A 14,827-nucleotide genomic window follows, 5' to 3' on the forward strand; every position below is an offset into this window, starting at 1 on the left:
AACACTATGCAAATCCTTGCATCCTGATTCATTACTGTACTCAGGCTCACTAGACATATATTCTCACAGCTTCCCCATCTCTAGAACAGAGGTATTAATTCACCATGCAAGACTGATTTCAGAAGTTCTCAGATGTTTTTTATTTAGTCACCCTTTGGAGATTCCTGTTCCACACATCTCCAGACCATGGAGGCAGGCATAGGGTAGGCCAGACAGCTAACATGGCAGCGCTGGAGAGAGCAGGAGGCAGGGGATGTTGGGTGCCTGCAGGGGGTGCTAAGGAAGGGGCACCCACAGTTCACTCTCCCCCTCGCCCCTATACACATTCCTGTCAGGAACAAGAAACTGGTACCCAGATGCCCTCACTTCTTACCCACTGCCAAGCCCCGTGAGACCATTTGCAGCTGCTGGGCAGGCTTAAGCCTCCTCCGCCCTGCTGCTTTCTGACAGTGTGAGGCGAACCTGCAGTGACTCCTTCACCCTCCTGCCAAGCCTGGTGGCCCCACAGAGCACGTTCACAGGTACCCCAAGGCTGCCTGCCTGCCTGCCTGCCCCAAACTTGAGCAAAGCCCCTCCACGAACCTCTGCAAGATTTACAGTCAGGTTGTGACAGCAGTCTCCTGACCACGTCACCAGGCAGGGCCTGCAGGATGGAGCTGACTGAGAAGGACCTCTGCTCTATGCTGCTCGCTGCCCCACCAAAACCTCGTCACCACCCCCCAGGGAGGCATGCCCCACAGCTGGAAAACCAATCATTTAATACATTAATATTTGTAAAGTGTTTTAAGATCCACACTCAATTACTAATGTGGTGGCTGATTCCGAAACAGATAGAGGCAGGACTTAAATTCAGCTGAAGCTGTCCAGAGCGGAGGTCCAGTAAATATTTTCAAACTCACGGGAGCCCTGGCACACCCGTCCCCAACCAACTGGAGTAAAGCTCTGAGACCTCCTGCCCCGAATGGGGGGAGAGCATGGTGGGCTCAAAGAAAATCTCTGATAATTTAAGCCCTGGATAGAGGTCATCACAGAAGCATTATTCTATGCCAGTAACTACTGAGGGATGCTTTCGTTTAACTTGGAAGTAACCCCAGTCAGAGCTACTGAACAATCTTGGCTTTTGGCCTATGAGCGTATCAACTGTGATCACAGTTATTACTGAGTTAGTAGAAAGTATCTTCAAGTTACCACCTAATTAACTCATTGTACCATCTCATCCACTCTACATCTCTTTCGAAAACTATTGTGGATTTGACAAGAAAAAGTGTGCTAGAATTAGACGTTATGGTTTTGTCTAAAGAAAAACAAATATTTTATGTTCTAAATGTGTATTTACAGCATGGACGACATGGAAAAGAATGAAGTCTGTCTATCTCGCAAGGACTGAGTGAAAGGGAATGATTATTTTGTAAAAGACTTCTCAATCGCATTTTGGAGCTGATATTATTAGATCCTGTGCATTTGTTCATTTTCAGAGTATTATTTTTATTATCTTGGTCTTTCTTCCTCTCTTTCATTAGTTCTTCACCCATATTCACATCAGACATTCACAGCATACATTCCAAATGTCAGATCATTACTCTTTCATACTCCCAAATTCTAGTAAAATATCCTTCAGTGAAACAACACTCTGAGTTACACGGACATTGGTAAAATCAACATATGGCTAATATTTTTATTAAAGGTTACGGTTCCTCTGGCATAAACAATATGTTTTAAATAATGAAAGACAATGTAGTTTATAACAAGTTTTTTTAAAAAAAACAATGCAACATGAAAGTAAAAATTTAGTTGAAGGTTTCACTCCTATTTTATTGATCAAGAGTTGTTAGTCAGGTTCATGTATGAGGCGAATGCAAATACTATACTAAAGGCAGCTTCAAGTGGTATCCATTGGTGAGTGTCCTCTATTGCCTCTTATTATACATAAAGGTCTGAAAGTTTCTGATCTTTACATTTTTCTTTCCTTGCCTTTTCCTCCTTGATATCAAGTCTCGGTTTTCCTGGTTATGTTGTAGATAAAAACTCAGAGATGTGTACTGAGAGTTGCTTAAATCCTTAGAAAGAAAAGGAGTACTTGTGGCACCTTAGAGACTAACCAATTTATTTGAGCATAAGCTTTCATTAGCTACAGCTCACTTCATCAGATGCATTCAGTGGAAAATACAGTGGGGAGATTTATATACACAGAGAACATGAAACAATGGGTGTTACCATACACACAGTGTATCTTTGTGAAAAAAGTAGCTATTTAAGTATTTTAGCATAATTCTCATGTTCCTTATTATTGCAAACAGAATTGCCAAGCAGCATAACAGCAAGTCTAGAGCACTACAGAACCCTTAAAAGTAGGGGACAACGAGCAATATAATACTTAAAGTGAAGACAATATAAAACTCCACAGATCACAATAAAATGGGTCTGCAACATTTTGGGTGACATCCAAGAACATGGTACATGGTACAAAAAAACCCAGGAGTACTTGTGGCACCTTAGAGACTAACAAATGTATTAGAGCATAAGCTTTCGTGGGCTACAGCCCACTTCATCGGATGCATTGAATGGAACATATAGTAAGAAGATTATATATATACACATACATACATACATACATACATACATACACACATACAGAGAAGGTGGAATTTGCCATACAAACTGTCAGAGGCTAATTAATTAAGATGAGCTATTATCAACAGGAGAAAAAAACTTTTGTAGTGATAATCAAGATGGCCCATTTAGACAGTTGACAAGAAGGTGTGAGGATACTTAACTTAGGGAAATAGATTCAATATGTGTAATGACCCAGTCACTCCCAGTCTCTATTCAAACCCAAGTTAATGGTATCTACTTTGCATATTAATTCAAGCTCAGCAGTTTCTCGCTGGAGTCTGTTTTTGAATCTTTTCTGTTGCAGAATTGCCACCCTTAAGTCTTGTATGGAGTGGCCAGAGAGGTTGAAGTGTTCTCCTACCAGTTTTTGAATGTTATGATTCCTGATGTCAGATTTGTGTACATTTATTCTTTTGCATAGAGACTGTCCTGTTTGGCCAATGTACATGGCAGAGGGGCATTGCTGGCACATGATGGCATATATCACATTGGTAGATGTGCAGGTGAACGAGCCCCTGATGGTGTGGCTAATGTGATTAGGTCCTAGGATGGTGTCACTTGAATAAAGAGTTGGCATCGGGCTTTGTTGCAAGGATAGGTTTCCTGGGTTACTGTTTGTGTTGTGTGCTGTGTGGTTACTGGTGAGTATTTGCTTCAGGTTGGGAGGCCGTCTGTAAGTGAGAACTGGTCTGTCTCCAAGATCTGTGAGAGTGAGGGATCATTTTCCAGGATAGGTTGTAGATCTTTGATGATGCTCTGGAGAGGTTTTAGTTGGGGGCTGAAGGTGACAGCTAGTGGCGTTATTTTCTTTGTTGGGCCTGTCCTGTAGTAGGTGACTTCTCGGTACTCTTCTGCCTCTGTCAATCTGTTTTTTTCACTTCAGCAGGTGGGTATTGTAGTTGTAAGAATGCTTGATAGAGATCTTGTAGGTGTTTGTCTCTGTCTGAGCGATTGGAGCAAATGTGGTTGTATCTTAGAGTTTGGCTATAGACAATGGATCATGTGGTGTGTCCTGGATGGAAGCCGGAGGCATGTAGGTAAGTATAGCGGTCAGTAGGTTTCCGGTATAGGGTGGTGTTTATGTGACCATCGCTTATTAGCACAGTAGTGTCCAGGAAATGGACCGCTTGTGTGGATTGGTCTAGGCTGAGGTTGATGGTGGGATGAAAATTGTTGAAATCCTGGTGGAATTCTTCAAGGGCTTCTTTTCCATGGGTCCAGATGATGAAGATGTCATCAGTGTAGCGCAAGTAGAGTAGGGGCTTTATGGGGCGAGAGCTGAGGAAGCGTTGTTCTAAGTCAGCCATAAAAATGTTGGCATACTGTGGGGCCATGCGGGTACCCATAGCAATGCCGCTGACTTGAAGGTATAGATTGTCCCCAAATGTGAAATAGTTGTGGTTGAGGACAAAGTCACAAAGGTCAGCCACCAGCCATGACATTATTGGGGGATACTGTTCCTGATGGCTTGTAGTCCATCTTTGTGTGGAATGTTGGTGTAGAGGGCTTCTACATCCATAGTGGCCAGGATGGGGTTTTCTGGAAGTTCACCGATGGTACAAACATCAAGGTGCCGAGTTTTCTCATAGTGTGGATTTGCATACCTATGTCTTTACTGGTACCTACCCACAAATGATCCCTCGGTGTTTGAGTCATTTTCACGAGAAAACCTTAGGAAGACTGTGAACTTGTAGGAATAGCATTATACATCTGAAAATACCAATTATCTACTACTGCAATTCCAAAATTATAGGTGCTTGGGCAGGTATAAAACATCATCAAAGTTATTATTTATTTGTATTACCATAACACCTAGGATCCTTAGTCCTGGTCCAGTACTGTAGAAGGTGCCTACACTGTACAAACAAAATATGGACCAGTTTCAGAGTAGCAGCTGTGTTAGTCTGTATTCGCAAAAAGAAAAGGAGTACTTGTGGCACCTTAGAGACTAACCAATTAATTTGAGCATAAGCTTTCGTGAGCTGTAGATCAAATAAATTGGTTAAAACATGGACCCTGCACCAAAGAGACAATAGATACATGCAGACAGACTGGAAGGGGGAGGGGTTACAAGGAAACAATAAGACAATATTGGTCAGCATCACCCAAAGATTTGGATTTAAATTTATATGGAGGGCCTCCAAGAGGAAGAGATTAAATATTTTTATGTTTTGGTCAACAAATATCTTAACTGAAAGAAAACATAGCTCATGTATCTGAATGATAAAACTGGTATTAAAAGAATTAATCTTAAAGCTTCTGAAATCTGCTTATGGCAAAACTGCCACATCTCCTACCACCTCCTGAACACTGGTCGTATCAAATTCCTCAAAATTCCTTTCATGTTCCACAGTAATTGTTACAAGAAAAGTTCATTCCCTGTCAGGCACATGCATTTCATCACCCTCCGAGAATACACTGCCATAAACAGTTTGAGAGAGGAAGCATCATTTGCAACATTTTCTTTTTTTACAGTGACAATAAGGAAGCTATAAAAAGAACCTAGCTGTGTTTCAGGGCAAATATGCTTCAGAGGGATATTATCACATCTCCTGGAGATTTCTTTCCCTCTATCAATCATTGTTATGATGGGTAAAAAGACAAAGTCTGCTTCTGGTCAGCTCATTAGTTCTTATTGCCCTGAGAAATACTTCTGATATAAAAAAAGAAAAGACAAGAAAAGTGTTCCTGTGCACTTTGGGTCTGATCCAAAGCCCACTGGAGCCTTCCCATTGATTCCAAAAGCATCGGATCAGGCCTTTAGAAGTGTTACAGCTCAATGAAACAAAAGTAATAGAAATATACTTTTATTAAGGTTGTGGGTATGACCAAATTCTCTGTAAAAATCAGGAGGTAGTACAAAAAATCAGTGTGGACATGTAACAACATACTATCGAGCAGGGGGACAAAGGCATTTTGGAATAAACAGTTTATTTATTAAACTACTCATACGCGTAAGTATTTGAAGAATTTGGGCCCTAAATTGTTTTTTCCTTACTACTTTTCCCAGCATCTTACACAGTAGGGTCCTGATCGTTTTAGGGGGGACTCTACATGCTATAAAAGGCCAGAATTTATACTAAGTTACAAATGGCCAACAAGAAATAGCAACAGTGTTGGTGTTTAAACTTTGTAATGTTGCATTAGGCACAAAGGTTCTAATTCATCAAGTCACATAAAAACATGCCTATTAACAAGGGCACTACTCACAAACTTAAAGTGAGGCATGTGCTTAAGTAACTTCTTGAATTAGAGCCAAAATGGGAGAATCTTTAGGCATGTCCTTTATCATCAGTCATTATCCTACATGATCTTCACTTTCTGCCAAGAGCCCTCAACGTCCCCCCACCCCCACAGCCCAACCCCCTGACCCAGCCTCATTCACCCCAAATCCCTCATCCCTGGCCCCACACTAGAGCCCATAACCCCTCCCACATCCCAACCCCCTGCCTCAGCCCAGAGTCCCCTCCCATACTCTGAACCCCTCAGCTCCACCCCCCCCCAGTCTGGAGCCCCCTCCTGCACCCTGAACGCCTCATTTCTTGCCCTACCCCGGAGCCCGCACCCTTACCCCAACTCCCTGAGCCCGCTCGGTGAAAATGAGTGGGTAAGTGAGGCTGGGGAGAGCGAGCGACAGAGGAAGGGCGTGATGGAGTGAGTGAGGGCAAGGCCTCGGAGAAGGGGTGGGGCAGAGAGCTGGGCAAAGGTGTTCGGTTTTGTACAAGTAGAGTTGGCAACCCTAGCTCAAGTGGAGCAGAGGCGGCAGGTAACAAAGAGTGAGTGAGGCTAGGAGGGAGTCTGGGGAGGTAGCAAACTGTGAGGGGGAAATTTTTTGCCCAGACAGTTAACATTTGCCACACTTAAAAGGAGCTGAAAAGAGGGTCTATAATGGGAAGTATTGGGCAATCTTAATAGTAGGCCGTCCTATGAGCCCTCCCTATAATTAATATTCATAGACAATGAAGAATTTCTAAACTGTTGCCCATTTAAGGTTTGGGGATTTATTTGTTTTGTGCTTTGTTTATAATTACCAAGTTCATTAACAGCTGCTTTTCTAACATGAATGATAGTTTGATGTTAAGATGTACCTATCGAGTCACAGATGTCTGAACAAAGTTCATATATTACAGAGTTATAACTATAATGTATAGGTCCTTGCTGTAAGTATCATAGAATCATAGAATATCAGGGTTGGAAGGGACCTCAGGAGGTCATCTAGTCCAACCCCCTGCTCAAAACAGGGCCAATCCCCAATTAAATCATCCCAGCCAGGGCTTTGTCAAGCCTCACCTTAAAAACTTCTAAGGAAGGAGATTCTACCACCTCCCTAGGTAACGCATTCCAGTGTTTCACCACCCTCCTAGTGAAAAAGTTTTTCCTAATATCCAACCTAAACCTCCCCCACTGCAACTTGAGACCATTACTCCTTGTCCTGTCATCTTCTACCACTGAGAATAGTCTAGAAACATCATCTCTGGAACCACCTCTCAGGTAGTTGAAAGCTGCTATCAAATCCCCCCTCATTCTTCTCTTCTGCAGACTAAACAATCCCAGTTCCCTCAGCCTCTCCTCATAAGTCATGTGTTCCAGAACCCTAATCATTTTTGTTGCCTTTCGCTGGACTCTCTCCAATTTATCCACATCCTTCTTGTAGTGTGGGGCCCAAAACTGGACACAGTACTCCAGATGAGGCCTCACCAATGTCGAATAGAGGGGAACGATCACGTCCCTCGATCTGCTCGCTATGCCCCTACTTATACATCCCAAAATGCCATTGGCCTTCTTGGCAACAAGGGCACACTGCTGACTCATATCCAGCTTCTCGTCCACTGTCACCCCTAGGTCCTTTTCCACAGAACTGCTGCCTAGCCATTCGGTCCCTAGTCTGTAGCTGTGCATTGGGTTCTTCCGTCCGAAGTGCAGGACCATGCACTTATCGTTATTGAACCTCATCAGATTTCTTTTGGCCCAATCCTCCAATTTGTCTAGGTCCCCCTGTATCCTATCCCTGCCCTCCAGCGTATCTACCAATCCTCCCAGTTTAGTATCATCCGCAAATTTGCTGAGAGTGCAATCCACACCATCCTCCAGATCATTTATGAAGATATTGAACAAAACCGGTCCCAGGACTGACCCCTGGGGCACTCCACTTGACACCGGCTGCCAACTAGACATGCAGCCATTGATCACTACCCGTTGAGCCCGACAATCTAGCCAACTTTCTACCCGCCTTATAGTGCATTCATCCAGCCCGTACTTCTTTAACTTGCTGACAAGAATACTGTGGGAGACAGTGTCAAAAACTTTGCTAAAATCCAGAAACAATATATCCACTGCTTTCCCTTCATCCACAGAACCAGTAATCTCATCAGAGAAGGCGATTAGATTAGTCAGGTGTGACCTTCCCTTGGTGAATCCATGCTGACTGTTCCTGATCACTTTCCTCTCATGTAAGTGCTTCAGGATTGATTGCTTGAGGACCTGCTCCATGATTTTTCTGGGGACTGAGGTGAGGCTGACTGGCCTGTAGTTCCCAGGATCCTCCTTCTTCCCTTTTTTAAAGATTGGCACTACATTAGCCTTTTTCCAGCCATCTGGGACTTCCCCCGTTCGTCACGAGTTTTCAAAGATAATGGTCAATGGCTCTGCAATCACAGCTGCCAATTCATTTAGCACTCTCGGATGCAACTCGTCTGGCCCCATGGACTTGTGCACGTCCAGCTTTTCTAAATAGTCCCTAACCACCTCTATCTCCACAGAGGGCTGGCCATCTACTCCCCATGTTGTGATGCCCAGCGCAGAAGTCTGGGAGTTGTCCTTGTTAGTGAAGACAGAGGCAAAAAAAGCACTGAGCACATTAGCTTTTTCCACATTCTCTGTCACTAGGTTGCCTCCCTCATTCAGTAAGGGGCCCACACTTTCCTTGGCTTTCTTCTTGTTGCCAACATACCTGAAGAAACCCTTCTTGTTACTCTTGACATCTCTTGCTAGCTGCAGCTCCAGGTGCGATTTGGCCCTGCTGATTTCATTCCTACATGCCCGAGCAATATTTTTATACTCTTCCCTGGTCATATGTCCAACCTTCCACTTCTTGTAAGCTTCTTTTTTATGTTTAAGATCCGCTAGGATTTCACCGTTAAGCCAAGCTGATCGCCTGCCATATTTACTATTCTTTCTACACATCGGGATGGTTTGTCCCTGTAACCTCAACAGGGATTCCTTGAAATACAGCCAGCTCTCCTGGACTCTTTTCCCCTTCATGTTAGTCCCCCAGAGGATCCTACCCATCCGTTCCCTGAGGGAGTCGAAGTCTGCTTTCCTGAAGTCCAGGGTCCGTATCCTGCTGCTTACCTTTCTTTCCTGTGTCAGGATCCTGAACTCAACCAACTCATGGTCACTGCCTTCCAGATTCCCATTCACTTTTGCTTCCTCCACTAATTCTTCCCTGTTTATGAGCAGCAGGTCAAGAAAAGCTCTCCCCCTAGTTGGCTCGTCTAGCACTTGCACCAGGAAATTGTCCCCTACGCTTTCCAAAAACTTCCTGGATTGTCTGTGCACTGCTGTATTGCTCTCCCAGCAGATATCAGGAAGATTAAAGTCACCCATGAGAACCAGGGCGTGCGATCTAGTAGCTTCTGCGAGTTGCCGGAAGAAAGCCTCATCCACCTCATCCCCCTGGTCCGGTGGTCTATAGCAGACTCCCACCACTACATCACTCTTTTGCACACACTTCTAAACTTAATCCAGAGACACTCAGGTTTTTCTGCAGTTTCGTACCAGAGCTCTGAGCAGTCATACTGCTCCCTTACATACAGGGCTACTCCCCCACCTTTTCTGCCCTGCCTGTCCTTCCTGAACAGTTTATAACCATCCATGACAGTACTCCAGTCATGTGAGTTATCCCACCAAGTAGATGCGTCAAAAAGTACTGCTAGTATGCTGGCACTGAATTTCAGATGAATTCAGATTTGAATGACATTTTGTAATTTTGAATAAGCAACTGCAAAAATAAAACAAGCAAAGACATTATATAGCTGCATGCTATATGCTATTAGGATTTCCATTCAAGTGCAAGAAATACAAACGATGGTATATTCAAAAGTTGGATAACACTAACATTTGGAAAGGTGAAATGAAGAACTGTAAAAACTTTGCAAAATTTTACCCACAAAGTAATTCTGGCCCCTTTGCTCTCCTGTAATAAGTACTCTGGAATTACAGCATAACTGCAAGACAACTTTAGGTTTCTGAACTAGTCCCAGTGTGACGAACACATTTTTTAACTGAACAAATAAAATGTCCAAGAGGGTCAAGTTTTGAACTCCTCTGGGTTTATACAGCCCTTATTTTCCAAAGTGGAAAAAAGTGGATCAGAAATAGGACGTTAACTAATAAGTTAGGACAAAACCAGAACAATCCTTCAGTGTAGCCACTTTGAAATTTGCTTGTATTTTCTTTACTTGCACACATTGCACAATGTATTTTGGTTTTATTATTTTGTGTTTTTGTGTTCTGCACTCTCCTTCATTATAGTTTGGTTCTGCATATAGAGCTGAAAGAATGTGTTGCCACTGCTCATTTTTAAATATTCCCTGTAGAGTTGAGTGTGAGGATATTGTTTGTGTGGGTGGATATAGCGTGCAGGTACCAGCTTTGTACTGAAAATTGATTCCAGTCTGAGAGACTTATACAGTAAGAACTCACTTTGTAAGTAGCTAGATCCTGGAAAAATGCATTTGTTGTGGTACAGTTCTTTCTGGAATCTGAGCCTATCACCACTGTCGTTTGTTAACACACAGTAACCTCTGAAAAGCTCTTCACAAAAGGGTAAGGATAAACACTGAGCATGAATTTGTCTATTTTAAAAAAATAAAATGACATTCCTATTAGTTAAAAGTTAAACTAGTATTACTTATCTGACAGCAATGCCCAGCACATGCCAAGTGCTATACAGAAACACCCTAAAATGCTTCCAATCTAAAAAAAGACATACAGATAAACTGATGAAGGGTTGAGACAAGGTGTTCCCCCTCCATCTGATACTAGAAATTCAGACACAGACTTCTCTTATATAGCTGGAAATTTCTTCAGAAAAAAAAATCCCAAATCAAAACAAAAAACTCTTGGTATTAGTAATATTTGGTGATCTACAAATAAAACAGGTTTTACAGCTGCACTGGGAAAAGGGAAAGTCACAATAAATCCACAATATTTTTCAAAAGAAAGTTAGTTTTGATTTGTTAAAACTTTGTTGCATAGAAAAATTAGGTATGTGAATTACTACTTTGCACTGTATGTCACCGGACTTTATTGCCCTCCCTAATTTCTACAACTGGGAAAGAATTAAACCACACAATCCATTTAATATTTAAAAAAAATAAATACAATATATTTAAAGAAACATTCTGTGCAGACCTTTGACTAATGTTTTGTGTATCTGATAAGCAGTGAAGAGAATTTTACGGGGGGTGGGGTGGTGGAATGGAGGGGGGAATCAAGATAGACCAAGCTGTAAGTTCAACTGTTTACAAAAAGAGGAAACAAAATGCTATACTTACATAGGGAATTGTGTCCAAGGTGTCTGTGTTGACTATTATAGGGGCGGGACTAGCCTGAGAGAAAAAGAAAGGGGGGGAAACAAATTTAAATACTTTAAACTATTGAATATTAAAAACCACAGTAACATGAAATTCAGAGCTAGCACCCCTACCTCCCAGTGAATTCACAAGGAACAATGGTGTGAGCCTTGGGTATCACTGAATTAATTGGTATTTGAGGTCAGTAGGAGGTACTCAGTACCTTGCAGGATTGTACCCAAAGAGCCTAATCTAAAGTACACTAAGTCAATAGGAATCTTTCCATTAACGTCAATGGTCTTTGGATTAGGATCTAACTGCACAAGTAGTAAACATCTACTGGTTACTATTGTATGAAATAGGGAGTTTGGGGGTCTCAGGGCTCTATGTAAACATGAGTTTATTTGTTTCAACTCCCATTGTGTACACACTCCAAGTCTTGCATCTGAACAAAATTAATTTAACGTTAATGACAGAACCCAGAAGCAGGCAAGTTTCAAGCAGTTTCAAGTCTCACTCGAAGCACTGAGCACAGCTCTACTATCAAGTACCTTTCTTTAGCCTAGCATTTCACAGCCCAAGAAGCAGCCACCCTACGCCTCCCACGTCAAAAAAAAAAAAAAAAGGGTATTGATGCAGGTTTCAGAGTAACAGCCGTGTTAGTCTGTATTCGCAAAAAGAAAAGGAGTACTTGTGGCACCTTAGAGACTAACCAATTTATTTGAGCATAAGCTTTCGTGAGCTACAGCTCACTTCATCGGATGCATCAATGGTCACATAAACACCACCCTATACCGGAAACCTACTGAACGCTATTCCTACCTGCATACCTCCAGCTTTCACCCTGACCACACCACACGATCCATCGTCTACAGCCAAGCTCTGCGATACAACCGCATTTGCTCCAACCCCTCAGACAGAGACAAACGCCTACAAGATCTCTGTCAAGCTTTCTTACAACTACAATACCCACCTGCAGAAGTAAAGAAACAGATTGATAGAGCCAGAAGAGTTCCCAGAAGTTACCTACTACAGGACAGGCCTAACAAAGAAAATAACAGAACGCCACTAGCCGTCACCTTCAGCCCCCAACTAAAACCCCTCCAATGCATTATTAAGGATCTACAACCTATCCTAAAGGATGACCCAGCACTCTCACAAATCTTGGGAGACAGGCCAGTCCTTGCCTACAGACAGCCCCGCAACCTGAAGCAAATACTCACCAACAACCACATACCACACAACAGAACCACTAACCCAGGAACTTATCCTTGCAACAAAGCCCGTTGCCAACTGTGTCCACATATCTATTCAGGGGACACCATCACAGGGCCTAATAACATCAGCCACACTATCAGAGGCTCGTTCACCTGCACATCCACCAATGTGATATATGCCATCATGTGCCAGCAATGCCCCTCTGCCATGTACATTGGTCAAACTGGACAGTCTCTACGTAAAAGAATAAATGGACACAAATCAGATGTCAAGAATTATAACATTCATAAACCAGTCGGAGAATACTTCAATCTCTCTGGTCACGCAATCACAGACATGAAGTTCGCGATCTTAAAACAAAAAAACTTCAAATCCAGACTCCAGCGAGAAACTGCTGAATTGGAATTCATTTGCAAATTGGATACTATTAATTTAGGCTTAGATAGAGACTGGGAGTGGCTAAGTCATTATGCAATGTAGCCTGTGTCCTCTTGTTTTTTCCTAACCCCCCCACCCCCCCCAGATGTTCTGGTTTAACTTGGATTTAAACTTGGAGAGTGGTCAGTTTGGATGAGCTATTACCAGCAGGAGAGTGAGTTTGTGTGTGTATGGGGGTGGGGGGGATGTGAGAAAACCTGGATTTGTGCAGGAAATAGCCCAACTTGATTGTCATGCACATTGTGTAAAGAGTTGTCACTTTGGATGGGCTATCACCAGCAGGAGAGTGAATTTGTGTGGGGGGGTGGAGGGTGAGAAAACCTGGATTTGTGCTGGAAATGGCCCACCTGATGATCACTTTAGATAAGCTATTACCAGCAGGACAGTGGGGTGGGAGAAGGTATTGTTTCATATTCTCTGTGTATATATAAAGTCTGCTGCAGTTTCCACGGTATGCATCCGATGAAGTGAGCTGTAGCTCACGAAAGCTTATGCTCAAATAAATTGGTTAGTCTCTAAGGTGCCACAAGTACTCCTTTTCTTTTTGGTATTGATGCAGTAATTCAAGTGCTTTCCTGTAACCACACTGTTTCTAACCTTTCAATTTCATGATGTAAGAGAATAACTTCCATCTAAAGAGAAATTATAGGTTATATGCAACCACATTTAACATTTGCTAAAATTATTTCCTGTTATACAATTGTCCAATCACAGGGAATACACTGATAACAAGACACACATATTTTGGTACTCTAAAGTAGGTGCAATTCAGCTGATGACCTGTCTTCATCTATTACAGTATTGTACGATTTGATATTAAAAACCACATTCTAAATTTCTGAAACTAGGCATTCTCTGTGCCTACCTTTCATGCAGTTATCCTCACTGGTGCTCAGTAGCTTTAGTTAGCTTAAACGAATATATACAAGTTTCAGAATCTTTTTCATTTAGACTGTTATAATTTCAGTTATAGGCCATGCAGGAAAGATTTATAATGTGTAACTGCTGCATTTAAAAATACAGACCTTCCATATCTACCTGCAACTTCACTTTAGCTTTCATGAATGTTCAGCTCAATACTGAGTATCAATTCTTTTGTCTATATTATAAATAGAAAAAAATAGATGGTTTTCGAGATAATACTGCTGTTTCTGTCAACCTTTACATTTCATTGAAATCCTGGTTTTACTTCTCCATATTGATTAACCTTAACATCAGATAGTCAGGGCAAAATAAATCTAGGATAGTTCCCTCAGCTCTTTTATTATTTACAATCTCCAGAATTTAAATGCCTTGTCATTCCCTAATCAAGCAATATTTGTTAAGCTACTGGAATCAATCAGCAGCCCATATTTTTCTCATCACTTTCCCACTCTTGCAGGTAACTCAGGCCCTAATTACAAAAAAATCCAGCAATGTATTCATTTTTCAGACAGTACTTTTAAGAAGTTTCTCAGCAGGAAAACAATGCAAGTGATGAAGAAGCATAGGGACATTATAAAATAAGATTAGTTAAAGACTTGTAATTTCTTTGGAGAACTCCTCAACTGCACCGTAATCATGCAACCTGAAATGACAATGGAACATGTCCATCAATAAAGAACTTGCTTGGCCCTGTTTTAGGAACTCAGACTTCTGTTGACAGGTGAACAAACTGTTGAAAGATAAGGTATGCCTGCACAATGCAAAACAAATACTTTCCAGATAAGTCAAGAGCCCCCATTTTAGGTGAAAGGACTCCTGGAATTTTCCATGGTTGGCAAGTGATAAGTGATAGATCTAAAACCAAAAGACTCCAAAGTCGGGGGATGATTTCTTTGTTGGGGTCTGTTCCTCTTCTTATTTTTCACTCCAAGTTGCAGGTCCAATGGGTATCAAGCCACCTGGGCCTCAAAACATGGGGATTCTTGTGTTTTGATAATGTACCCTTAGCTATCTCGGACATGGTCCTGCCTGCTCATTGCACACTTCCTTCACTGAAA

General features: G+C 42.1%; 1 protein-coding gene across 23 annotated transcripts in view; it reads right to left on the reverse strand.

Moving 5' to 3' along the window:
- The window catches only part of DLG2 (discs large MAGUK scaffold protein 2), a 1,511,004-nt gene that overhangs the window by 568,977 nt on the left and 927,200 nt on the right, over positions 1 to 14,827 (reverse strand). For 22 of the 23 annotated variants that reach the window (XM_048840921.2, XM_075126424.1, XM_048840869.2 and 19 more), the window contains one exon: positions 11,172 to 11,225. The exons of the other annotated variant lie outside the window; for it this stretch is intronic. In XM_048840921.2, the coding sequence (XP_048696878.1) occupies positions 11,172 to 11,225 (54 nt within the window). The remainder of the gene's footprint in view (positions 1 to 11,171; positions 11,226 to 14,827) is intronic. 23 annotated transcript variants of the gene reach the window in all.

This window comes from Caretta caretta, chromosome 1 (assembly GCF_965140235.1).
Source record: "Caretta caretta isolate rCarCar2 chromosome 1, rCarCar1.hap1, whole genome shotgun sequence".
NCBI lineage: Eukaryota > Metazoa > Chordata > Testudines > Cheloniidae > Caretta > Caretta caretta.